The 27,943-nt window shown below is 41.7% G+C and overlaps 1 protein-coding gene across 2 annotated transcripts; it reads right to left on the bottom strand.

Moving 5' to 3' along the window:
* Positions 1 to 35: 35 nt before the first annotated feature.
* ITM2B (integral membrane protein 2B) lies at positions 36 to 27,604 on the bottom strand. Of its 2 annotated transcripts, none has more exons than XM_030036467.1 (6): positions 27,364 to 27,604; positions 10,066 to 10,194; positions 7,746 to 7,952; positions 5,609 to 5,719; positions 2,039 to 2,189; positions 36 to 762 (listed from the first exon to the last, which is right to left on the bottom strand). In XM_030036467.1, exons 1-6 carry the CDS (start codon positions 27,460 to 27,462, stop codon positions 674 to 676), a joined length of 786 nt encoding a protein of 261 aa, XP_029892327.1. In that variant the 5' UTR covers positions 27,463 to 27,604; the 3' UTR covers positions 36 to 673. The 2 variants fall into 2 exon arrangements, with proteins under 2 accessions (XP_029892327.1, XP_029892328.1); XM_030036468.1 differs by having other exon boundaries at positions 7,746 to 7,949.
* Between the last annotated feature and the right edge of the window lie 339 nt (positions 27,605 to 27,943).

Here is a 27,943-nt window from a genome sequence, read left to right as displayed (position 1 = left end):
AAAACCCCCAGTAATAGCAAAAGAAAACACAAGACTTTTAGACAAACAGGTTTATAAGGTTTATTTTCCATTGCACATACATGGATTATATACAAGTTAGTAACATAAGTTACTTCTTAATTTTCTAAAAGACTGTTACAGCAAACACTTGCCATTTTAAAACATCAATCAGAAATCAATCTAAAAAGGTAAATATGACAATATTTTAAAAACAAAACAAATTGCACTTTGTTAGGGAGAGTCAAATACAGGTTTGTCTATATGCTGTAACAAACTATATAGCAGGTATTATTACAGTTAGAAGTAGCTCTTGCAGTCCGTTTTTACATTAATAATTCTTTTCAATTTTACTTAATTAAAAACTGGTGGATATTTCAAAGACTTTCTCTTCTTCCTAGTATTCAAGATTCATCACATGAAATGCACTAGCAACTAAGTCTTTATACAATTGCTATTCAAATATAAGAAGAACACCACACCTGAAAATAAGGAAAAAACTAAAACATATTGATTTTACATGTATCATGAGATGGAAAGTATGGAAGGTGTTCAGCAATAAAGCCCTGTCCACTACTTACATAAAAGAAGATTTTAAAAAATAATCACTGCACACAATACAAAGGGTGGGGTCATACTGTAGTTTTTAAGTCTCCTGTAACAGTAATATTCCTCATTACTGTTCACAGATGAGTGTTTCCATAGCAAACCTGTTCTCAAAGTGTCGAATCTTTCGGCAATTGACGGCTTCACGCTTCTGAATTCCTGTTTGTATTAGCAAAGAACAACGGAGGGTAAACAGAAGAGGGGATGAGGTATGTCAGAGACCTAATAGTTTTACATTTGCTATAATAAAATGGCACCAGAAATCAGAACCACCCCTCCTCGGCCCCCCCTCTCAGAGGGAACACACACAGGCACACGTTCATACGTAGAAGATCAATAAGCAGGCAATGATCCTGAAGGTGTGGTGAACCAAATCGCAGTACTGGTTTAGTTAAAACCAACCTGCCAACCCTGCCCAACTGGTTAGTTTTAACCTAATCTCTCTCTCTGTGTGTTTGTAAAAAACGCTTGTGGGGACATGAGAGAGGGAGCGGCAAAGGAATAAACCGCAACAGGCAAAAAAGAGCGAACTAGTAGTATTTAAACAACGTCATCTTGGAATCGCAGAAAGACAGATTTAACCAAACTTTGGCCAAACTAATGCTCACTGCCAACCTATGCCTATCATTTATTACCACAGGATCAACATACTGAATTCTGAACTGGATTTTGCTGTTAAGACCTTTTCATTTTTAAACGTTGTTCTAAATTATTTTTATAAAAGGTATTTCTTTTCCTTGTTTTCCCAAGCAGTCAGGCCCCACAATATGACTAAAGCAATTAAAACTGCTTCCGTGTACACCTGCACACCACATACAACTTAAAAAAAAAAAAAGGGAGAGAGAAGCAAGTCTGAGTAAAATCTGAGTGAAAATTTTAAGGCAGTATTTAATAGCTTGTCAAGACTCTTCCAAATTATGTTTTTCAAGTATTGTCCACAAAGGAGTACCAAGCACTACAGTTCTCCTGTGAAGACAACTCTTACTCACACTGCACTGATGCAAACAGGAAGACGTGGACCAATTTATAGGTGGCTTTAATGACAAGAACCGCCTGCAATTCCGTACTTGGACTACAAGGCTATGGCTTCTCATATGTTAAAGGTGCTTTTGGGAGGGGTGGGTCAAGAAACAAGATTAAAGAAAAGCATCAACGAAAGCCTGAACCCCAGAAAACATGCCCATGCATACACACACATTTTAGCAGCTCCTAGCTCACTCACTGGGGCCTCGAGCGCTTTTGCACAATAAAATGACTTATTTCCATACCTACACAGAAAATATCAGGCATAGTTAAGCCCACAGAGCTGGTTACTGCAATAAGCAACCCTTGCTTTAATAAGAGTTATTCCTTTCAACACAATCAAGCCTATTTATTGAACTCGAGCGGCACTGAACTTTCTGCCAACACAAAAGATTGCAGGAGGAACATTTACCTTTCATGGCTTCCTTGCGCTGCAGTTTATAGGTTTCCTTGCCACGGCAGAGGCGGTAAATAAAGAATCCCAGCTGATCCACATTTTCAATGCGATCAGTAACAATCATCTGTTCATGAATCAAATAGGACTGAGGCAAGTATGTTCCAGCCTGTTGAACAAAATGTAACAGCTCTGTCAAAAGCCATCTCTTCATGGTCCAAGTACACAAGCAACACTTCGCAATGTGTTTCTTTAACACAGCTGTGACATATCTTCTTTGAATTCTTTCAAAACACGTATTACCCACAGAATTTTATTCCAAATGTGCGAACACGACTGCCCTGTGCTACAGAAATAAATAACGATTATATTCAAAATGGTGACAAAACTGCCACTGATGCATATGTCCACCACCCTCCTGCTACAGTAATGTCAGTCTTCAGCAGAGTAGAAATTTTTCCTTCCAGAAGCACCCACCGTCACGGATCAGTCCTGCGCTTATCATCCAAAGTTTTCACTTAATTAACAACAGCCCAGCAGACCTCAGTGGGAACCACTCCCAAACAGGAGATGGCAGAAGCATGCAAAAGCCATGGTGGTCTATCAGGTGTTTTAAGGCAATACACTGAAAAAGGGAAGAGCCGTGACGACACACAAAGGCTTCCCAAGCCTTTTCTAGTCCCTTCAGTGTTATTTTGCCACAGCTGAAATGACGGAGGAATCCGGCTCCGTGCCCACTGCGCTGTACACAGCTGAAGATGCACCTATTTAGCTATCAGCCAATTTCCTAATACTGCCACTGGTAAATAGTCATCAACTTTTTGGAAATATTACTTCATTTAAGAAATTCTGTTAGCTTGATTCTAATTTATGGCACTAGAGAAGGTGCTGTTTGCTTTCTAAAAATAAAATGATCACTTATTATGGCCACAAATTCAGCTTCTGTGGTGAAAGATCACTATATTTTTTATTGACAATAAACAATTTGAAATTTCCGTTGCAAAACCAGACTGTCTTTTCAGTCCAAGCGACATGTTGAGAAGAAGCTGATTACATGCTATTCTTTTCAGTAAAGAAAGAGAGGGCTGTATAAAATCCACTTTAAATTACGAAAATCTTCTTCAGCACATACTATGAGGAAAACAGCAGCAATTTTTTTTTTTTCTTTAAGGAAGAGCTTGGAAGACTTCACACTCCCAAATCATGCCACTCATTATTTGGTAATTAAATCACTGTAAATTACTGTATCTTAACCCCCGGTCTCTCCAATTTCAGGAGCGAGCTCCGAGGGAGCCCCAGAGCAAAGCAGCAGGGCAGGGTGGGCAGCGGTGCCGAGGATTTGGGGCAGCCTGCGAGGACGCTCCTGGGCTCCTGCCCTCCAAACTTCAGGACCTCCTGGATGCCCCCAAACCCGACCTTCTCGGCCCTCCCGGGGGGGCACAAAAGGAGGGGGACCTCAGTGCACGAATTTCCTGCGCCCAGCTGCTGCAGGGGCAATTACCCAGCACCGGCATCCAGCAGAGCCGCAAATATCGTCATCTTTGAGACGCCCTGAGCATCGCACGCGGTTAAAGTCGGCCAGTTGGCTCAACAACGGGAACGAGGTGGATGAACAAATATACCCGGGTTTCAGCCTTGTTTCCCAAGGAAAAGAGGCCTTTCACTGTCCGCACATTCAAGCAAACTATCAATACATAGAAACGCGGTTCCTTAGGCTAAAATTATGGCTTTTTTTTTTTTTAAACAAAACAGACCAGAGCACCTCCATTTTCATAAAATGCCCTCTGCGTGTATTCAGAGCTCATTTTAATGAAACGAGCACTTTAATTTCATATATTCTTTTCCTCGTGCAACCAGTGGGACTGCAGGACAGTGAACAGAAATGTACTCACTTTGTGCATCTGCACAATAGTTTCCCAAATTTCAGCTACAAAACATTTAGCCTGATTTTCCGAGACATCAAATGCCCACAGCGCTTTGTTAATACAATGAGAATTAAACAGATGTCTCATAAAATTAGGGCACTCACTGTTGGGGACAATGATCAAAACAGGGAGTTTTTTCCACAGATTTTCAATGCGTGATGCCTGGTTATCCTCTTACTTGTAAACCAAACATACTTGATTTAGTACTAATGACAAACTAGGAAATTAACAGATTTTAACAGTGGAATTTGTGTGAACTAAAAATGGAAACAAAACAGCATACAGAAAGTAAAAAAATATGGGGTCACTGAGTTGTACAGACACCACCTCATCCTTAGGTACAGGAAATTAAAGTGTGGTTAAATAGCCAGTCTCAAAATAGGCAGCAAAAAAGCAGCAGAGGACTTACTTGTGAAGCCATTTTTCACACGAAGTTTATTTATATACACAAACCACTCAGAAATGGCTAAAATCGTTCCTGGAGTCCTAATTCCAAAGCCTTGTTTGAAAGATGCAAACCCAAAGATGAGATTTACAATTCTAAGGCTACAAAACCCCAGTAAAATAAAATTTAAAACACTCTCCCCGAATCTTAAGCACAAGTTAGCTTATCAGCTCTCTTCCCCACCCAGAGTGTTTTGCTGTTCTGTAAAGAAACCAGAAGGCTGAAAAACAAGGTAAATAGTATTTAAATCTGCATTAAAAGCATACATAGGTAAGAGTTAGGAAAAAAAAAAAGATAAAGACAATTCATATTAAACTACTAAGAGACCCCATTAGATTATCTACTTTGGCCTCCTCAATTTCACAGGCCATTACGTTTCACCCCGTTACTACTAACGAACAGCGTGTCCCCGTGGTAGCGATAAGCCAGCCAGCGCCGGCACCAGCACCACAGGCCAGGCAGCAGTGCTCAATTATCAAACCCTGCTGGGAAGCGATTAGAAGTTGCCACAACAGTATACTGAAAATTCACGTTCGGTTGTTCAGTGATTGTGGTATCTCAGTCCTTTCCATGGTCCTAGTTTTTAAGGACGCTGAATCTTGTTCTGAAGTCTGGTGCTCGCAGAAATCGGGAATCTGGCTATACTAAAAGCCCTCTTACTTTAACGGGCTTTGCTAATCATACAGCACGCACAGTGGATCCAACACACCTCACATACATCACCCTCAAGCCACGGGATCGGCTCAAAGTAGGGGCCAACCCTCGGGACCTATGCCTTAAACAATGCCCATGTTAAAAAGGTTTCCCAGTATACCTACTTCAAGCCTCTCAGCCAACCGGCCTTAGTCCAGCACATACATGCTTTATGGAAACTTAAATCATAATGGATTATAAATTAAAAACCACACAGACTACTATGAAAGAGTCTAGGTACACCACATTTACACAATTTTATCAGCCAAATTTGTAGCGTCGAAGAATAAAATCAGGTTTGTTTGCCTTCCTCTGAATTAATAATTCCTTCATGATTGTAGTTAATTAACTAAGAAGGTTATAGATGTTTTTCTCTTTGCAAAGATCTCTAGTGATCAGTTAACTTTCTAACACGTGCATCCTGTGTGAATGTCAGAGTTCTGGCAAAAAAAAAAAAAAACCCCAAAAAAAAACATTCTCCTTTTCCCCTGTCTTAAGAACAAATTGCTTACAATTTAACCGTACCTTGATGTTGATGAGCAGCTCCAGGAAATTTTTTGGTGGCATAACAACTGAAGTGTTCAGAGGAATCACATAGCACTTATCCAGGCTAAGGTCAAGATAGGCAGTGAGTCTCTGTTGAGGAAATATTTATTTTAATCAAAATAACAAGAACATCAGAAAATTCACATACAGACTTTGCTAAACTGCTATTGCCTCGTGTTGTTCTTCAAATTATTGTTTTGTTCACTACGAAGTCTGTCCAACAAACTCCAATTTGAGGGTAGGTAAAGGCAGAAATAAAAGCCAGTCTTGATGAGAGTTTAGATCAATGACAGCTATTTGTGCAAGGCAGCAAGCAATAAGCAGCTCAAATGCACTACAGTAATGAAATTACAAAGGTTTATCTGTGCTGTTACGGAATCAAGTACAGTATTCATTTATTCCTAGTGCCTGCATTTTGAAACAACAGGGCAAAAAACTTGCTCTAATCTCCACGTTTCTGTATTTTGTTATAGTGTAAAGGGGAAATGCTGCTGGTAAGAACAAAACATGGAAGAAAATACTGTCGCAGATAATGCAATAAAAATCCTTTTCTTTTCAAAAATACTACTGACTTGAAGTGTTAATGATTATTCATAGCTGAATTATTCTCTTTATAGTACCTGAACTGCAAAATTTGCCATTATTTGACAAAAACAGAGATATAAAAGCCCAGGGAATTATCCTGATGAATCCTATGGCTCTGTTCACTGAGCTGTGTTTTACTGCATCTGTTCTTGCTAAAGACGACACTATCTCAAGCTGCTGAAAGCTCTAAGGCTGTGGACATATATAAAACACTGAGCACCAAGAGCCCAACAGTCAAAATAGTACCAGGACAGCAATCATCAGTGCAACTAATCTCATTACATGGGAGTAAGTGCTGTGCCTATGGTAAATGATCCTTGCACTGACCTTTAGAGCAAAGCCTTTAACCCATTAAATCAAGAAGTAAATTTCTAGCATTATATTGTTCCTACTCACTTCTTACCTACTGCTTTTTTTTTTTTATTTCTGATTTTCCCTCTTTAGAGGCTTTTCTCTAACTCTTAACAGAAGCTCCCTAAATATATTCAGGAATATTTTTAAATGACATAGCGCAAGCAAGCAAGCAAGCAATGTTTTCCTCCAAATCTGGTTATGAATATTTGATAGATAGCACCCATTTTGCCTGGAAAACTTGAAACTCTGAAGTTTGCATTAAAAAATAGGATGCTTCCCTATTCTTCTTTTTCAGCCTTGCTTAAAAAAAGCTGTTCAGTGAAGTCTTCAAATGTTCACAGAAATTTAGCTTCCTGAAAACCAGCTGTAGAACATTTCATCGCTATCAGACAGCTTCCGTCAGGCTGATACAGAAAAGAAAGGCTTCTAATTGTTTTACAGCTCTGTCGTTAATACCGAGAGCTGCAGGCCTGTCAGCTGCCTTACCAGAAATTTATTACCACAATTCCTATCAAAGCTGTTTCTACAAAAAAAGGAAGAAACAGCTAAAAGTGCCTTTAGGAATCACAGCAGCCTGTGGTGCACAAGGAAAATTTAGCTTCTGCTAGGCTTCCTACAGCATCTGGAAAAGGAGCCCTCTTCCATGGTCGGTCGGTCAGCTGGTCGCTTCCTTCCCTCTCTGCTGCTGCTTTGGGGTTTTTGAGCTACGGTACGAGAGCAACCTCTGGGGGTACCTGAACATACCTCGTGACGTCACACGCAATCGGCCCCTGCAAGTTGAGGTCAAAGCTATGACCCACCTTTCTAAACTTCCCTCGGCACCACAGCAGTTGGTCAAATTCTGGCTCGGTGGACTTAGCACAGCAAGAACTATGTTATCTTTACTTCCTTGTACTAAGGAAAGGAAATAGCTCTAAGATATTTCCCTGTCTAAAAACAGAACTGTATTTGCAAATGGTGGTTTACAAACTACCCCACGATGATTGTGTAATGCTGTACTTTGTATGCCCAGTTAATTATTGCTTGCAGCCTGCTGCTTATCAAAACGTTTCTGCTGCCTCCTCCACCCTCTGCTTTCCTCCACCGCAATAATTAGGGAGTACAGTTATCAGGATGACTGAGGGGGAACACTTTTCAAGTTTTAAATGCTTTCGACTTCTTCAGAAATATTTCTTACCCGGTGGAAGTCATGGACGATATCAGCAGGATCACTATCAGCAAACTCAGGGACTGGCACACTGATAAATTCAACATCTTCCTCCTCCAGAATCTGAATATTTTGCTCAATCGTGTGGTAGCGAGCACTCTGAGCCTCTGCCCCAGGCTCAGGTAAACTTAAGCCGTCTTCAATGTACTTTATTCCACAGAAATACACACCACCCTGCTAAAAATAGTAAACAATCCAGCAACAAAAACATCAGTAGCCTTGTTAGAAATTTAAAACTAATATTCTCAAAGCACTGCGGAGAAGAAAAACTTGTCAGACTAGATGAGATGTTTTCCCTTTCATTTGATTCATACACCAAAGTAGGAGCCAGTTGCTATCTACAACAGGACTATGGGCAAAACCTTCAATTGTACTGAACCCAGAGGGAGTCCTTCCCTTGAATTCAAGGATAACAGGATCCCAAAAGCAGGTTCTTAAAATCTAGTTTTCTATTTTGCATCCATTATCCGTGGCACACTGCATCTTATTTTTAGAAAGACAATGAAGTTCCTATGTCTATCTGCATGCATATTATTATTAAATTATGATTTAACTGCAGACAATAATTACAATTTAAAACACTGAAACTGGTCATCCAAATCACCTTTAAACAGGCAAGTCTAACTCTGAATTTGGTCCTGCTTGCAGCAGGGGGTTGGACCAGATGACTTCAAGAGTTTCCTTCCAACCTCAATTATTTTCTGTGAAGTTGCTTAGCTTTGCAAGGCTTCAGGAGTTTTGAAAGTCAGTTTCTAAAACAATTTTAACGGTTTTACAACACAAAAAGGTAATAAAAAGAAATTAAAACAACCAGTTTGTGTCCTTCTGTCATGGTACGTGTGGCAGGTTACCCAAGTGAAGTGTAAAATAAAGTCCTGAGTCAGAGGAAGTCATACACCAAATTTATAGGCCAGATAGTTTTAGAAACATAAAACTTATGCATATGCACATGCCATCAATTTAAAGTTTTACATTGAAAACATGTCTCCAGTCCAATGTTAGCTCAATTCCTGAATGCTTCCTTCAACCCAGATCTCACTCATAAACAACTACCACAGGTTTGAATTCAACAGCACTTTCAGTTTCAGCTAGCTGGCTTGAGAAAGGTGGAGCACTGCGGTGCTGAGCACAGATGAAACCGCATTAGTAACACAGCAAGCCTTCAGCCACTCCGAGCTTGCTATTCCACCAAGATACGCTATGCTGTTTAAGCATCATTTGCAACGTTACTGCTCCCCTGTAAATTAGGTTAACATGATAGCCAATGAGACTATAAACTGCAAGTTCAGATAGAATTTCTCATGTTTAATCACTTTGCCTTCAACATTAGCAGCTACTGAAATCGGGGGGGGGGGGGGGGGGGATAATCCTGGTAGCTGGGACAAGAACACAGAATTTCTACCTTATAATTATGTGCGCTAACCAGTGGGCTAGAGGGCTTCATGTTTTGCTATTACTCTCCCTTTCTGACCCTGTGAATCTTGCAATCCCGGCAGTTTCCAAAGGACAGAAGGTGTGCTCACGCCACTCGGGCAACCGCCCAGCACATCCAGTGCTGCCCAGTGACAATTCGCCCTGAGGAAGACAATATTTAACTGGGATCTCCCCCGTTTCAGGTAAATGCTCCACTTCCCTGGCACCACTGCCTCCACAGGGCTCCTCTTGTAGCAGTGCCGTTTGTTAAAAGACTGAAAATACATTTTGTCAGAGGTCTAATCTTGTCAGCGTGGATTAGACTTGACAGAGCATGTTTAACCACGCTGACTGTGGTTCTCCCAAGTGCCCTGCAGGGCCTGTATTTCTCATCCCTGTGGAAGCTAGGAAGGAGTAGAGTCACTGCACTCCCTGACAAGCAGTCCCTTTGCCGTGCATTAGCAGCACCGCACACCTCTAGGAAATCTCAGGTCAAACAAGGAGGGCTTTCCAGGGGTTAATCCACCTCCAGTGTTCGGCACTTCGAAGCAGGAGAGCAAGCAGGTCAAAATCTGGGACGCGACTGGGGTTCCTAAGCCCTACTCCTATTTAGATATAAACCTTTCTCTGCAAAGTAAGGTTTTCAGAAGTGTTGCTCTCTTCTATTTGCCAGCTTTGCGCCTGCCCTCCCCTGCCAACAGGTAACTTCAGAGCAGGCGATACACTTTGCCTTTAGAAAAGCTGAAGTTTTAGGAAGATAAATATGGAAGTAGCAAGGCTATTGGGTTTAGTTTGTTGCTCCTCTACCCTCTTCAAATTGTTAGGGCATAACAAGAGAAAATCGCAACCCTCCCGTAAAAAAATGTATTTGACTTACCTGGAATGCAAAGTATTTGTAGAGATAGGCACCGCCCAGGATCACACCAGCCAGCATGAAGGCCAATCCAAAGCACATGCACCAGCACCAAGCCCTCCTCTGCCCAACAGGCACAGCATCCTCAGGGTCCTGCAATGCATCAGAGAGAAACCGAGACCCTCAACACACCGTTCCCAAGACACATATGGCAGCAGGTACTTCAGGCCCAGCAAGTACAAACATCGCATCCATCAGAAAAGGCTATACGCGCTTTATCACAATTGTTTAGAAACTTATTTTATTTGGTAAAGTTTAAAACAGACCTATTCAAGTTGAGATTTAGGGAGACTTGTACAAACAGTCACTTTTAACGCCACTGTCACTGACTAAATCAGTGGACTTAAGTCTTAAGGAAGAGAAAAATTTAACAAAATCTCCCGAGATACCTAGTAACACACAGTGAGCCACTTTACAGATCGCAGACAGAAAAATATCTGTTCTCGGGTAACCTCCGTGCAACAACAGCAGGGCGAGGAAGTCAATTCAGAAAGGTCAGATCCTTTTTTATCTTGGTATACGCAATTTAAGTGAACCTGAAGAACCAACAAAAGATCAAAGGTAGTAAGGAAAGCAAAATATATCCTTTCCTATGTTGTTCCACCAGGACAAAAGAGACTTTACCACCTCTTTGCTGGCAGAACAATAAGAATGGGAACGAAAAAAAGATGCTTTGTAAGTTGTTGTTAAGGAAGCTTTCTGCTCTAAGACAGCATTGGCCATGCCTTTATCTGCTGTTCGTGTTATGCTAAAGGAATAACAGGATGTTTCCCCTTTGGGGCACTAGTTTGCATAACCATGCAGTCCCCACAGGCATCCTAAGCAATAAACTGCTGCTTGCAAAATCTTTCCTCTATCAGCCACATTACAATGCTCTTTCCTCCCCTAAGTGTTTGCATAACTTGCATCCAAAAAAAAAAAAAAAAACCCAACACAAAACAAAACAAAACAAACCCCCATCTTTGAGTCACCCTCTCCCAAGCCATGATAATCCTGGGAAAATATCAGAATTCAAATAAATACAAAGCAATTCATTACCCCCTTTGCAACCTAAAAAACAATAGGGTAGAATGATGACCAGGGAAGAATCATTATGGCCAAATAAACAAAAAACCCCAAACCAGAAAATGGAGGAAGAGCATGAGGGAAGCGCTCAAGAAGGCATTGATAGCTACGGTTGCCAGTTGACGTTCTGCCTCATGTGGGGGGCTTTTCTGCAGTATTTGCTGATTAGGATGATTCCCCACTTGAACAAAGTTGTGGCTGTAGTCCCCACGCTGCCTTGGTCCAGTTGGGACGGATCTCCCCTCATCTGGCTGAAGCCATCTGAGCAAGTCTGACACCAGAAGGGATGGGGACCCTCCCTGTAAATGGTGGGGAGAAAGAGGCGCTTCCTGAGAATGACTCATCCCAACTATCCCCGAGAGGGAGAAGCAGTCTTTAGGAGGGACTTGCTTCTTTTCACTGATTATAGGGAGAAATTCCTTGGTTAACAAACTAGGTAGCTAATTCGTACGTAGCTAAAATTAGGGGATGTGAAACCCACCTTTGCAGCAGACTGCAATTATCTCTCATACAGAAGTGGCAATGCAACTTCTCTGCCAGGCAACAGCTGCCAAAATCTGATTCTGAAATATTTAGAGTCAAACTGAAGATATTTCACAGATTTTGTTTTACGTTACCTTGCAAACTACAGCAGTAAATTAGATTGTGAAATCTCCATCTTTGGAGGTTTTCAAGACTCAACTAGACAAAGCCATGGCTGATCTTGCTTTGGCAACCATCCCGTTTCTACGGGGAGGTTGAACTAAATGACTTCCAGAGGCCCCTTCCAACCAACATTTCTGGGATACATTAAAAGGCAAAGAGAGAGTGGCTGGAAAACAGTTGCCGTGGACTGAAAAAGCAGCATGAAAAGACAAGTAACAACTTTTATAAGTTTTTACATTACTAATTATTTAAGGAATTCAGTGTAAAGAATTACAGGATTACTAGCTGTGTGGTTTTTAACCTGGCTGTCTGCAAAGACTGTGAGTAGGACTTAATACCCATGGTAATCTAATTAACTTTCAGGTCAGGTTAAGATTCACTGTGGATTCTATAAATCATCTCAATTATAAATCTAAACCAGCTAAAACAAGGATTTTTATTTTTATGTTGCCCCATATCATTAGGTAACTATTTCCCTAGGTATTTCAAAGCATAAAGGACACCCAATTGAAACTTTTTTTAAATAGCCATCATTTAAACTGCTGTAACTTAATGTCAGAAAAACGGGTAGCAAACTGGCTCTGGGACACAATGCCAAAATATTCCCTAGTGAAGAATATAAAGAGTATCATTATTCTTTCCCAGTGCTGCTTTTATTCCCCCCTGCTTTTTTAACTCCAAGCAGAATTATCCATTAGTGGAATAACTGCCTCTTCCATTTTTACATCATTTTGTAAGTTCAGAAAGACTAACAAAATACACATCTGGGAAATGGTGCAGAAGGAATACACAGTGTGAACACCTACCTGGAAATGAGGATTAGTATCAAGTTAATTTTGCATAGGCCACAGAAATAATCAGAAAATGAAAAATAACTTTTACACTTTTACCATGCTAGGAGGAACCTGAAGGACAAGTTTATCAGTATTCTGCTCTAAACAATTTTGCTTTGATATATGAGACGACAGATGTAAACAACAGGTTTAATACAACCCTCTTATCCTCTACCAGCAGCTAGATTTTATCATTACTATTTCTGAAGGCATGCCTAATGGTGGCATGTTGAACTATTTTGTATTTGTAGTTGTCTATTGCAACTATTGTCACAGCCTACTGAAAAAAGCACAGCAAATTTAGAGCAAGAGTTCAAGCCCGGTTTAGCCTCTTGCTTAGGACAGTGCATGGAAGTACCACACCTCAGTATAGAGGAACCACAAGCATTAGGTAACACTGAAAACATTTTATGCCGTTGAAGGAGAACGCACAATTGATTTCCTCTTCTGAATCTGAAAACTAAGTACATCATCAAGCAGTTTAAAACCACCTTAAATTAAAATATTGTAAGTAGCCCACTGAAGCTAAATTACACCCATATTAGTAGCTGTCCTCTGGCTAAGCTGGCTAAACTTTTCTACTGTTGCCATGACAGCTTAGTTTGGGCTGAATTGACCCAAAAGAATAATTCATCCCTCGCTGTAAGATGCTGACCCTCCGCACTGCAAGAGAAGAAAGCGCGACGGATGCTCACACTCCTTCCAGGTGACTCATGTCCTGAAAGAAAAAAAATGAAGTGAAAGCGGATCCCCACTAAGAGGGACAGTGCTGAATTAGCACCTCTCCCCACACAGTTACGACTGCACTTTGTTCCCAGATAGCAGTGCTGGCTTCTGAAGCCAGAGCACACCAGGAGATTGCAGCCTCACTGACTAATTTTTCCCTAGGTCAGCGTTCCGCTGCCAGAGGTATCTGACAAAAGAAAGCATCGTGTTCTTGAGGTGAAGACTGACCTCTAAAAATATGCCTCTCTACTTTTGTGAGCAGTATTAATTAATCATTGCTGTTCTGGTCCTTTTCTTTCCCCTCTTCTGCTTCATCCCTGCCCCGTGTACCTCCAACTCCCTGGTGAATCCCCAACCTTCAGATGATGCCACAGAACTAATCTTCTCTGATGCAAAATGCCTTAGGAGGAACTGGATGCAAGCCCAACACTGGCTTGTTTCCTTGATGAGCTGATTGTTCTAATTGGAAAACATTTGATTAGCCTATTTCCCATGGACAAGACATAAAACAGAAGCATCTCTCTGCCACTTGTACACTAAATCCTGCAGTGTTAAAATTAAATGGTTCAGAACTTCTCAACCTGAATAGCTTCAAGCTCTGCAGGAACAATTTTCCTGTAGATAGGAAACGAGAAGTATTAAATTCTCTATTATTTGACATTGGCAAGATTCAAATCTGTCATCTTCTCACAAAGAAGTTACAAAAATGACTGCCGTTTTCAGTAAAGATCCCTTCATCAGTGACCACAGCAGCTAACGTAAAGCTGCACTCTGTCTTCTTACTGGAACTATGAAACACTGTGGAGATGGACAAATGATACCACAAACTATTTACCAAAGCACCTCTCAACTACAGAGAGATCTTCACAAGAACATATTTATGACAATTAGCATTAACTGTTCTGCAGTGGATTAAAAGAAAAAAAAGAAAAGTTAATACGCCCTAAACCTGCAAACATTGGCAGTTACGAACGGCTACTGGCCATATATTCTCTTGCTCTCTTCAGTTCAATTTTAATGCTACTTTTTTTCTTTAAATAAATGCTGAATTTCAGAAGGACCAAATTCACATTTGGGGTAACATGACAAAATTCTTCTAAGAAGCTCCAATACTGAGCCACAAATGTGTATAATTAGACTTGGTAATTATTCAGATTTTCCCCTTGTGGCTTTTTGTACATAGTGGAATGTAATTGCTTTAACATTATAAAAGTAAAGCAGTCTAAAAACTTACAAGGCATATGTCTAGTTCATGTTAAAACGGGTGAGAAGATTGTCAGACCTTGTTCCTTTGCAGAAATTAAGGACACATCAATTATATGATTAAAAAAACATAATCATATGAATCAATTAGGTAAGAATCCACCTAAACCAGATACGATGGATATGCTGTGGGGAGTCCAGAATATTGTATGATCATTGTGCAGCTACGCAAAACATAATGGCCCAAATTTAAAAATAGATGTGATAGCAATAAAAATAATTTTGGGAGGGGGAAATGTCTTTCAGAACCAACACACAGTCTTTGATCCACAGAGAAACCAGATGCAGAGTATTACTGAGTATTACAAACATTACTAAAAATGTCTACAGCATGATACACAAACCATCCATAATTATGCATCTAACATATATATATACACACACACACACATACACTTATATATATATATATATATATATATATATAACATATACACACACACACACACACACACACACACAAAAGCTTAGAATTAATGTGGGTAGAACTGGCTGGAAGCTGTTCAGAACAGTTTTCTTCCGAGGTCCTTTGTGTGCCAGTTAGCTCACATGGATGGACACAATGCAGCGGGGCAGACTGAGCTTCCTAAAGGCAAATATTGACCAACTGCAGCTTTAATTAGTGGAATGGAGAGAAGTTAATGATGATTCCCTAAAAGTGTTTTTAATGAGGGAGGCTAAAAAGTCTTGAAATAAAATACTGACCAACGGCTGTATAAACTGAATTGTGCCGGTCAGGCTCACCTGCTCTGACTTGTAAATCTGACATCTGTAGAAAATCCTCCCAAAAGACAGTCAATTTAAAATGAACTTAATTTAGAAAGAGCTCTGCATTCCTCCCATGGTATTCCTGCCTGAATGCTGCTCCAAGCCTGGTATTCTATTTATTACTTGTTGCAGATGGGAAATTAAGGCAGGCTTTTGCAAGACTCCTCACTTGGCAGATGCTGCAAATCTGGAAGGCCATCATACTGATCTGCCTCTCAAGGAGCAATTTTATGCTTCCTAATAAAATTAAATTTAAATTTTAAGTACAATGATCTTTTAACTTGCTAGTTGGAAAAACAGACTCTATATACAATAGATGCTTCAGAGATCTCTCGCTTATCACAAGGAGTGACGTATTCTTTCTACTCAGATGATGAAGCCTGAAAACAAGCTATGGTTGTTTATGTGCAAGTTGATAGCTGAACACTGCAAACCCTTCTGCGGCAGCACTGCCAGTTCCTCTTCTGTCAAGATGGACAGGGACTTGTCCATCTGGCCAAAGGCTCTCTGCCTAAAGAACAGCATAAAACCCAGACCTTAGTTCTGGTGTTGCTTGCTGCAGTCACGTAGCTTGGATAACCAAGGAGATTAAATAATTAGAATTATCTATTAGGCAGTTGGTACTATTAACCTCTTCCTGTATTTCTAGTATCTGTATATGTACTCTAAAATAATATTGTAAATACAAATCTGTTGTACAGCACTAGGAAATCCAGCAGCAAGAAGAAAATACATTCCAAGAGACTTCCGAAGTTCAAAGTCCAAGGTCATTTTTATGTTAGTTGAACGCTACCGTTCACCAATAATGGGGGTGTTTTATTAAAAAATGAGGTGTCTGTCAAATGACTCATTTCATGGTTCAAACATCATAACCATCATGGAATAAAAATATTAATATAAGCAGCAATCTCAAGATCATGTTAAAAAGGGAATTGGTGCCGGTGGATAGGAAGGAAGTTGCTTATATCGGGAAAGATGGAGGTGAAGGGAGAACAATAACAAATCACAACACAGGCAAGAAAAGCGGAGCAGGAAATAAAACTGAGAGAAACATGGTGGAACATGAAGAGTTCAATTTCTCTGCAGAAAGTCAACGAAAATTACGACTGTAAAGTGAATGTGAAGGATATGAATCAGCAGTTCACCCACAGCTACGTGATAGATGGACAATAAAAGAAGCTGTCTTGGAAGAGTAATCCTGCAACTCTTAACTCATGTGAGTAATCCTGATTTACCTAAACACTGCCTTCAACTTCTGAGATAAGAGATTACAATACTTGATAGCAGCCAACAACTAAAGAGGACGGGTAAAGAGGAAGAAGCCTGTAACTATTTAGTCTGCTGTTTTGATTAAATTTGGGAGCAGTATTGTTAAGAGTGGTTATTTTTATTGTTAACTTTGGTCTTACATGGACTAGAAAGTGAAAAAAAAAAAAAACCAACCAAACCCAACCACACTTACTTAAATGGTCTGAAAGTTGCCTTTGTAGATTAAGCAACAATCTTCCTCAGGCAATTCACATATACATCTTTTGACTACATCCTCATCCCAGACTGTACACCCATTGTACAACTAACTACACGCTATATTTTACGCTGTTTTCTTCAAATTGTGTTCCCCAACTTTTTCCTCTTTTCTCTGTCCAGTTCCAAGATCTCCCAACTCCCTTCACTCACCACCAAACCCAGTGGTTTCAAGCCTTCCTATAATTGCCTGTGTCTATGCGCCCCGTATCTTTCCCCATCCCAAAGGAGAGATCTCCGGTCTCTGCCACCTGCAGAGTACCGGGCACACCTTATTTCCATTTTCTCCCTTCATTACTGCTACAAGATAAACCATTCACCGCATCAGTGTGCTACACCCTCAGAAGAGAAGCTAGGCTATGGCCACAGCAGTGCTCTAGCCCTTTAGACCACCCCACCAGGCAGCACTCCTGTGCATTTTGTCCTGCCTTTTCACTGCCAACACTATGGGCCAAGCATTGCCCTCCTTTCTTTGTCCGTACAGCAATTAGCACAACAGGATCTTAGTACCATCTAATATTCCTTCTGAACATCAAGAAATACTTTTTTTTACTGTGAGGGTGACTGAGCACTGGCACAGCTTGGCCAGACTGGTTGTGGAGTCTCCATCCTTGGAGACTCTGCTAGACAAGGAATAAAGCTCCACACATCCTTTATTTCCTTTGCTTTGGGGCTTTATGATTCATCTGCCTCCTCCCCTCTCCTTGCACACAACAGGAAACTTCAACAAAACCTACAACACTTGGAAAATGTGTTGTCTTTAAATGTCTGGATGCTGAATTCAGAAGTTCTTGTGCCGCTGACAGCCACAGAGATCCACAATTGCCACTGTACTGTACTGAATACCAAAAGTTTTTGTAAGTTTGGCTAGTGAAGAGGTGGTAGAAGCCAGGTTTTTTATGATCTATATAAATGTTGATGAACTTACCTACACATTTTCACAAATTAGAATGATGGAAATGTATTCTGCATTCCACACCTATTTTTCTCAGGTATTTTCAGAAAAGAGAAGTGGTCTGGTGCAACACTTTGCAAGTCATAGACCAAAACACGCAGATGAAAGTTTGCACAGATATCTGGCAAGAGGTGTCTGAGGGATGTTTATTTTTTTAAAACAAGAAACCCCAAACCTAAGAGGTTATATGGGACATTTTTCAGAATACATTTTGCTTTCAGGAAACAAAATCACTACACTCTTTATGCTTACAGCATGTCAAACGTGGCATTTCATTAAACTGTCCAATTTTGAAAAATGCTTCATTTTTACACATTGCCAAAATAAACCCTTTTCCCCACCTGCATTCTTTGACTTAGAATTGACTTGTGTTCTACCATACTTATAAAAACTACACTAAATAAATCTGTAACTTTAAATGCAATATTTCTCTCGACTTTATCCTGAATTAGATCAATGTTTGAAAACAGGAACTTAGAAGGTTCCCATTCCACTTAAAATGGATCAATACTAAATTATCTTTTTGACCTTGATTGTTCCAGTTCCCGTCTCTTCCTCATCCTGCTTGCTTCTGATGTCTGAAATTTCTCTGCTTTTTTCCTACAACCGCCTGAATCTCAGACATCAGTATGATGGAACGCTGTGTGGATTTAACCTAGATTTCTCTCAAGGCTATTTTCCCAAGCGGTGATGGCTCTTTCACCCAAGAGATCTCATTAGTATGCACATATGCACCACTGAGCCTCAGAATTTAATAACTCTATTCCCAGTTCAGCCACAGATGGTATGTCATCTCAAGCAAGTTACAAACACCGTGTGTCTCAGTTTGTCTCAAAAGTAGAATCTAGCATCACAGAAACCACTCAGGAGGTCTCTAGTCCAGCCTCTTGCTCAAAAGGAGGGTGGACTCTGAAGCCTGTCCAGGTTGCTCAAGGCTCTTGTCAAGTTTTCAAAACCTCCAAGGACTAACGCTTCAAAGCTTCTCTGGGTAACCTGCTCAGCATTCCGTGCTCCTCCGATTGAAAAATATTTTGCTTATACCCAGTTGGAAACTCTCCTTTTTCAGTTTATGGCCACTGCCTTTTCAGTCACCTCCCCGGGTGCCGGGAGGCTGCTGTGAAATCCCCCCGCAGCCATCTATCTCATCTCCAGGCTGCAGAAGCCCCACTCCCTTGGCCACTCCTCACAGGGCATGTGCTCCAGCCCCCGACCGTGGTGGTCCCCACTGGACTCGCACCAGTTTGCCAATGTCTTTTTTCGGATCGGAAAGCTCTCAGCCTTCAGCGATGCCAGCTGCTCGTGCCCGGCTGACTGTCCACCAGGAGCCCGGGGTCTTTTCTCCATGCGGATCGGCTTCCCAGCCAAGGGGTCCCCAGCCTGTCCCAATGGAGGGGCAAGTCTGTTCCAGGTACAGGACTTTGCATTTGTTATTTCTGGAACTCATGAGGTTTTGTTCAGCCCATTGCTGTAGCCTGTTGGGGTCCCTCTGAATGGCAGCCCTGTCCTCCAAAAACATACCTTCCTAATATATGTATCAGTGAATTAAGATGCACAGTACCTGTACAGCAAGCAGAGTTCTCCAAGTGGAAACCATTCTACATGCAAATACAGAAGAGCATTTAATTGTAGCACTTAAGAGTATCAGCACAGGAGAGCTGACCTTGAAAGGCTCACATTTAATTACGCCCTCTTTCTAGAAGAAACTGCTGTAACAATCCGAAGGGCTTCACTGCAATTAAGACTATTCAAAGCCTGAAGTGGAGCACCCACTGCAGTACCCAGCACCTGGCTGCATCGCACCCTGCAGAAACACTGGCCGGTGCGCCAACACCTCACCAAGCAGCAAGAGAACTTCCCAAAACTGCAAATCTTAGGCAAGACAACTCACTGCACTGTGCAGCGGCCTCGAAAAGTCAAGTTCAGCCTCCCGCCCTGCAAAGGGTACTGCATTTTCAAATGTGTAAATGCAAGGGTTTTCTACAGAGACCGTATCTTTTAAAATAAATAAGTAACTAGACCTTGGTGAATCAGCAACCATGTAAGATCCACCCCAGAGATCACTGCCCCCCCCCCCCAGTTATGATCTCCCCAGCATACTCTTTTTCCACGGTCTTTCCACAGTCATTCCACCGTCTCATTCTACTCTCAAAACAGCAGAAAGCCGCAATCAAAAGCAGGAGTTTGCTGAACCCTAGGAGGAAGACAACCACAAATTATCCAAGGATCTGCATTCAAGGAACCCTATACTCTTAAAATGCCTGTGGGTTTTATTTTTATGTGTGTATATATGCATATATAAAAAAAATACATTACATACTTAATAATATAGAAACTTTATAAAAATATTTGTATACACATGCACACAGACACTATTTGGAAAGGGCAAACAAAATACCAACTTTTTTTTCCACGACCTCTATAACTGTTAGGCAAATACTACTTTGCCCTTTTTTTCATGGTAAATTTTGTAAGGCTGGTGCACAAAGGACCCTTGCTTGTAGATGCTGCATGGATCACTCAGATAGGGGCTGGAGTCTCTACATGTCCGTTGTGGTCCAAACCCTAGGCCACGTGACGTCTGCTGCAAAACCATTCCTGGCTTCGCTGCAGAGCTATCTTATTAATTATCTCATTCCTTTGGTTTACCACATCTGTAAAATTAGGACAGATATCTGAGTTTTATAAATTAGCATGCTCTTCATCTGTAGATTCAAAGTAATTTCCACTGAGGATAAAAAGCAGTACATAAATAGGAAGAAAATGAATGTTGTATTATTTATATAGATCAGGAGACTAAAAACAGATAATGCTAACCTTTGTCAATCATAGCATAAATGGGGCAGGGAGGGGAACAGGGGGAAAAAAAAAAAAAAGGAATCTATGCAATAGCTAACAGAACACACCACTACTTATCCCAGCTGTAGTTCTTATGTTTGAAATATGTTGTAATGTTTTTGGAAGCACAGAATAAAGAACATTTAAAATGACTAGGGCTTAAAAATGCAGTATTTGCTTTCGAAGATATTTCCTGAGAGTCACAGAGAGAACTATTTGATTTGTATGTAAGCTATTTGGTGCCTGTAGCTAGTGGCTACTGGACAGAAAATATGTATAATGTCGACAAATATTCCAAAATCGCAACTGCAGAAGAGTTAACTGAAAACATTACTGGAGGTAAGTATGCTTACCATTCTTATAACCCCCCTCAGATAACCATTAGCATCAAAATTGCTGGTAAGAAAAAAAATGGAAAACACCACACAAATAACAAAGAAAACCGATTTATTTGAGTCTGTAAAACCAAAACTGTTAGATTACTTTTGCAACTGTAAACATTTCATTAAAATACTTAACAGGAAAAAAAACCCATATAAACACATTATATTTTGAAATGAAACTTTTCTTGAAATAGACATTCATATGTTGGATTAAATATTCATTATAATGGAAAGAGTCTAAACCATTTCCCTTGAAAATGTTGTTGATTCCAAGAACATTTTCTTTCAAATGTTTGTTTTTACAGGAAAGGTCAGCATTTCATCTTGATCCACATCTTCAGAAATGAACTAATTTAGCATTTCCACTGAACAGAACTTTTGGTTCCAACAGCCTCTGTTTAAGTGGTGCAGTTTAAGTGTTTAACTATGCAATGTTAATATCCAAACTAGTTTCTTGAAGCTTATCAGAAAGAAAAGAGTATCGCATCACAGAAAGACACGAGTGAACTTAAGAGAAGTATTTATGGCATTAACTGTAACAATACATTACAGCACAGGGTAGTTTTTCTAGATATTGCACTATCTAAAGCTTCATCCAATTACGGACTTTGCCACATGACAATGCTAAGAAAAAAAAAGTTCTCTAAATACATTTTTAGGGCAAGGGGCCTCAGCCAAGTATAAGTTTGTTAATCTGAAAAGAGAAACTATTTAGAGCCATGTAAAGTATTTGCATTGTCTCTATGCTCATCCCTGCACTGAATTCATATAAGCTGTAATGATATGTACGGACACCAGCTCTTGCTCAGACCGCAAAAAACATAAATGATACAAACAACTGACGAAGCAGTTATCACAAAGGTCTGGTTAGAATACATCCTGTTTGAAATATTAAATATCATTCTTCTGGGAAATGCCTGTGTTTCCAAACCAAAGCTTTGTACTTGTTATTCAGGTCGGGAAGTGATGAGAAACAGAAAAGGAAGTGAGATATGGACCACTGACAGAACTCCACTGTCCCACCGGTTCATTTTCATCGCTGGGGGGATGAGGACGACAGAAGCCCTTCCAGATCACTTTCTGAACTTTTCTAACTTCTGATTCCAAATTCCTAAACTTACTTCAAAACAGCAAGCGATTTTCAGAGGAGCACCACAAATTTTTAAGATCTTGTTTTTTTAGTATTGTTCTCTGAATTGCTGGCAACCTCCACGGAATAGCTTTGGGAGCCACACGTCTGAACACCACAGCAATCTTATTTTCAGGAAGCTGCACTAAACCAGCAGCACAGATTCCCCATGTAAAGGGATACAGGGGACAACATCAGCCACAAGGCTTCTTTTCTTAGGAAGTGTTCCTCACGAACAAACCTTGCCACAAATTTTGTTTACGTAAACTCAATTTCCCTGAATTTATGCTTGCAGGTACCCATAATGCCAAATAAGTAAGAGAATCCTGGATCCCCTTTGTGCCTGAAAATGGAGGGTTTTCATCTGAGGTTTGGTGGCTTTTCATTAAAAGTCAGGGAGAAGGGGGAGAGAATTCAATTTGCTAGGATTTTTTTACTTCTGGTCCTCTTTTAAATAATCATGCCTTAATCCAGAATGCTCTCACAGACAGCAGAAGCTGGTTGGTTTAATGACCTAGTTCCATCACAGAAAATACAGGAAAATACAAAGACTGCTCTTTCCCAAACAGTAACTGGTGAAAGGTCTATAGAAAATTTGCTGGAGGAAGCCTATGAAGGGAATAAGGAAGCTTCTCCAAGAAAAAAGAAATGAAGAACAAACAAAACAACCTCAAAACATCCACCTACAGACATGTCCCAGAAAGCAGGAAAACCTGCTTTCCTGACAGCAAAACAATAAGCACATGACTATTTATTAGTGTGTATACCAACATATTTATATGTTATATAGTATTTATATATATACACAGAGAGTATAGCAACTGTAAAGCTAACACCTTTGTTTCAGAAACATCTAACACCAATTACACAAAATCTAAGGGTTTTTCTACATGGAAAAATAGCGCTCATTAGTTGCTCAACAGAATTTCCCAGGTGGACCCTATTACTCCGTTACAAGTGCCTATTTTAGCATGCTTTAGAAAAGATTAAGCTAACTGAAAAAAGAGATTAATTTTAGAGTGTGGAGTAGTAATGTTCTCATAAGGAACAAATGCAGGATGCTGCTGCTTTTAAAATTAACATTTACACTTTCACATTGAAATCTCTGCAGATACAGCTATCCAAAGGTCAGCTATGATACACATATGAATCCACAGCTTCCGCGCACAAAGCTGTATTTGGTAAAGATGTGCTGAGTTGAGCACCCCAAGAAAAAGAAGGGGGGGGGGGGGGGAAGAGGAAAAAGGTTGCCACCTACCCCGGCAGAAGGGAGAAACTGCCTGAGAGTTACTGAGGGCCCAAAGAGCTTTGGGGAGGACTTAATCTATTGAACAGACTCTGCAAAATGTCTGAAGACTTCAGCTATGCTCAGAACCATCTTTGGCTCTCCAAAGATCTATTGTAGGGAGAAATGTTAAAATACCACACATTGTTTGTTTGTTTGTTTGTTGGGAAACTGGGTCATAAAATACCCTATTGTACTGACAACGAGCAAAGCGGAAAATTAAATGCGGCCCAAGAACCTTCACTAAGAGTATTCTGTATTTTGGCCAAGAATTATGGCACAGAAGTATCATCCCAACAGCAGTAACAGAGTTGTTAACGGTTGCCTACAGTAAGTATGGAGTCACTTTCACAACACGCAATAATACTGACAGGTGACTTATGCAGAGGCAGGATTAGCACTCTTGATTTTTAAACTCCTTTTTAAGTAGCATACTCCAATACATAAGACCATTGCCTTCTGCAAAAGCTTTTTTTAAGCTGTTGTTCCCGTGATACAACCCCTGCTTGTCTCCCATCTTCCTCTCCTCCCTTCCCCAACTAATTTCCTATTAGTGTCTGCACCAGACGTTACCAGGCGAATTTTGGTGAGATGAGAGTATTTCTATGCCGCATCATCGGCATATTTTGGCCGCAAACAGTCTTTAATAAGCCCTAGGAAGATTATCCACTTGAGAGTAATCCTGTGATGGCAGACAGAGTGGCAGTCTTCATGACACCGTGCCAGAAAAAGCAGCAGAACAAGACCATCAAAGAACAAGCCCAAAAGCTCAATCCACCCATCTTTATTTCCTGGACATTTCAGAGTATTTGGCTTTATTCATTAGTATCAACTGGTTTACTAATATCTCTTGCTCAAATCTTTGGAAGTTCTTGATAATAAAGTTCTGAATGTGCAATTCTGCTGATCCTCTTCCATTCTTAAGTGTTTCCATTTACTTCGAGGTCAGAACGCTTCCCAGGACTTTCTTCATAAAAGAAAGCTTCATAATAGGTTGTTAATATTTTACATATTCATACTTGTGATCCAGATCTATTTATTGTCCTACAGAAACAACATGTGTAAAGATATCGGAGAGGGGAAAACAAATGTCCCATATATGCTGTTTTGGAGGTGTGACCTTCTTTCAGTCTCCTAGAGTTCACTCTTCTATATACATTCTCTTATTGCCTTCAAACCTCACTTGAAGCAAACTGTTTTCCAGCAATGAAGTGGTATGAATAACACATTTGTCAGTTGTGGTTTATTTTTCCCCTGCCCTCCAAAGAACTGCACAGGCAGTAGAAGTTCCTTGTGGAGGGGGTAAAAAGATTTGTTTCTAATGCATTTCTATTAAAGAAGGCAAAGTTCAAAGAGTATATCTTGCACTTACCTCAAAGGTATCAAGTTTTACAATGGCCCTCAGTTCCTTTTTTTTGCCTGAGATTTGAGAATAAACTCCCAGACTCGAAGATCCAAATACTTCTACAGCTACATGACATAATTTGGCTCAATATTGTTAATCCTGCATGGAGTGCATAGCCTTTTCTGCTAAAACTACAGGTGACTGCTGTACTCAGATCTGCTTTTATTTATGCTCTAAAACATGCAAGCTCAAAAAAAGCTTACTGAAGAGAATTTTGCACACTGGTAGGTGTAGGACTGCAGTTCTGCTGAGAGAAGATGGAAATGTGTCAAGGAGAAAGTCAAAGGCTCGATGTCCCTTAAGAGCGCTTGTTTGCTTTTGGAATTTTCATCTGTACAGAGCATCAGCTCCTAGCATGCTATTTTAGGACTGTTTTAAGCCTTGTTCAGGCATGTTCATCCCCTGATAACAGTGCAAGAACTTGTAAGTAGCTACTGTGAGACCAGACCACCTTTTGACCTGGTTAATAAATGTTTGCAAGTTTCATTTCTAGGCAAGGAAAGCAGCACTAAGACCTGAGCAAAGTTAAAGGCAGATCCTGTATCTCATCCTCAGCTGCAAAAATTTACAGCTCTGCGTTAAGGAAATCATAGTCAAATAACATGCTTCCGTCAGTATCTGGAGAGGGTCAGGAGCATTTGCTCCCCAGCGTACAATTAGCCAGATGTATTTTGTTTGTTTAGCAGTAGGAAAGACAAGCCCAAATTGATAGGCTATCTGGAAACAAACATCATCCAGGGCAGATCTGGATTCCAAGGTAGTATGAAAAACCTGTTTTCTGGAACTTCTAGTTTGTGTCTTGCTTACGTGCTTGGTGTCAAACCGATCACCGAACCTGGAGTCGGGAAGGAACTCTACAGCTCAAGATGGGCTCAGGGTATCCATTACCTTCTAGAGAATGGCACTCCCGCTAGGAACAACTAAGCACACAGATCATCTAATGGATTTCCTGTAATTGCAAGCACTTTGAGTAATCATACTGTCTCATTTGTTGTGGCACGCTGTTCTAAGGACTTAAATACTTTGGTCAGAGTTTCAGAAGTGCAATAGAAGTGTGAAATGTAACCACTTGCTGTACCAGGAAGATGTCACTAGAAAACATATTTTGGTCCCCCTTGGCTTTGAAATGACAGCAGATTCTGCAGGTGAAGAACCTGGCCCCATCAAAAATCACAGCAAAACCTACACCAGGGCACAACTTCCTGCTAAAAATTCAACAGATATGGTCTTCCCAGGCAGAAGTTCATCAAAAAGATTTAGGAAATTAATAAACACTACCTTTTTTGCAGATCCAATCTGGCAATTCAGAGGCCTTACGCACAAAAGATTGTGAAAGCAAATGAAAACAGCAAGGCACGCTGTTTATGTGCAGCTGGCCATTTTTCAAGTTTTCATGCTCTTTTCAAAGAGCTTAGAGCAAATTACGCTACTCCTCATTAAAAACTGGGTTTGATTACGGGAGCGCAGAAACTGCAACCAGAAAAACCTTTATATTCTGGGCACTTCTGCACTTCAAAAACTTTCGAGGCCGTTGCTGTTTTGTTCCTTGTTGCTGCTGTTTGGAGAGGCGGAGGTAAGGCGACAGCGACTGGAGTTTGGGTGCTGTTTTGACGGCGGGGGGGGGATGCGGCGGCAGCTCTTTGTCCCTTTTATTTAAACCAGCCCAGGTTTCAAGGCGAAGTTCGCTGTAACACACACAATCACCCGGCTCTGCAAACACGGCGAAACCTCCAGCTTCACCCTCGCCTGCCCTGAAGCACCGCAGGTTTGCGAGCTCGCTAGCAGCTCGCCGGACTTATCCCTGGGGTAGGAGGGGGGGGGGGGGGGTAAAGACGGAGCCACCCTCTTTTCTCCAGGAGAACCAACTTGCACGACCGACCCCAAAAACACCGAAGGGACGACCCGACCTCCCCACAGCAGGCAGAGGTTTGGGGACAGGCTGCGGGACCGGGCGGGAAGCCGGGTCGCGAACGGGCAAGCCGCCTTAACCGGGTCCGGTCCCTCAGCTCACCGCGGGTCCGGACGGGACGCCGCAAAGGAGACGGAAAAAAAAAAAAAAAAAAAAAAAAAGCTTTAAAAGCCGCGTTGGACGCGGGCCAAGCGCTGTCGGGCTCATCATAAAAAAAAAAAATAAAAATAAAAACTGAACCACCACAAAAATCCCCAAAGTAGGGAGAAGCGAAGCTCCAATGCTCCTTCTCCTGTCAGCCATTTTAGAAGCGTGAGGCGAGCGGGGCGGCGGGGCACACCGCTGCGCAGCTTTCCCCGCTGGCCCGCCCGCGGTTTAACGCCGAGGGGAGAAAGAGCGTATTAAAAAAAAAAAAAAAAAAAAAAAAAAAAAAAATCATTCCCAACGCGTTTCACCTCCCCTGGGCAGAGCGGAGCCGAGCCGAGCGTCCGCCGCCGGTCCGGCCCCAGCGGCTCGGTCCCCCCCGCCGCCCCTCACCTTGGTGTCCGGCGGCAGGATCAGCACCTGGCTGTTCTCCTCCTCCTTCTTCGCCGCCTCCTTCTGCGCCAACGCCGAGTTGAACGATACCTTCACCATGGCCGACTACCTCAACGCCCCGCACGGCGGGAGAGAAGGAGGACGAGAAGGAGAGCCCGGACCGACGGCAGCTCCGAGGACTGCCTCCTGCCTTATCGCCGCCGTCCCCCCCCCCCTCCCTCCCCTCCCCGCCGCCGCCGACCTCGCCGCGACTGCCGCCCCCGTCCCCTCCTCAGGCGGCGGAGGAGGAGGAGGAGAGGCGGGCCGGGGACTGCGGCGGGGCGGGGAGACGGCGAGGAGGAGGTGGAGGTGGTGCCTGACAGGGCGGGCGGGAAACGAGGGGGCGGCGGGGGGTCTGGGCCGCCGCCGGTCCGGTGTGGTGAAGGGACGGCGGGGTCGGGATGGTGCCTCTGCTTTCCTCCCCTCCCGGCGGAGACTCGGATATCTCTCCCCGGGCTCGGCGGTGGGCTGGCGGGCCATGGCAGGGCGCTGGGCCCTGCCGTTGGGTTGTAGCCGGGCGTACGGCTGCCCCCTTCCCCGG

Source organism: Aquila chrysaetos, chromosome 14, assembly GCF_900496995.4.
Source record: "Aquila chrysaetos chrysaetos chromosome 14, bAquChr1.4, whole genome shotgun sequence".
Taxonomy (NCBI): Eukaryota; Metazoa; Chordata; class Aves; order Accipitriformes; family Accipitridae; genus Aquila; species Aquila chrysaetos.
This window is presented reverse-complemented; position numbering and strand designations above follow the sequence as displayed.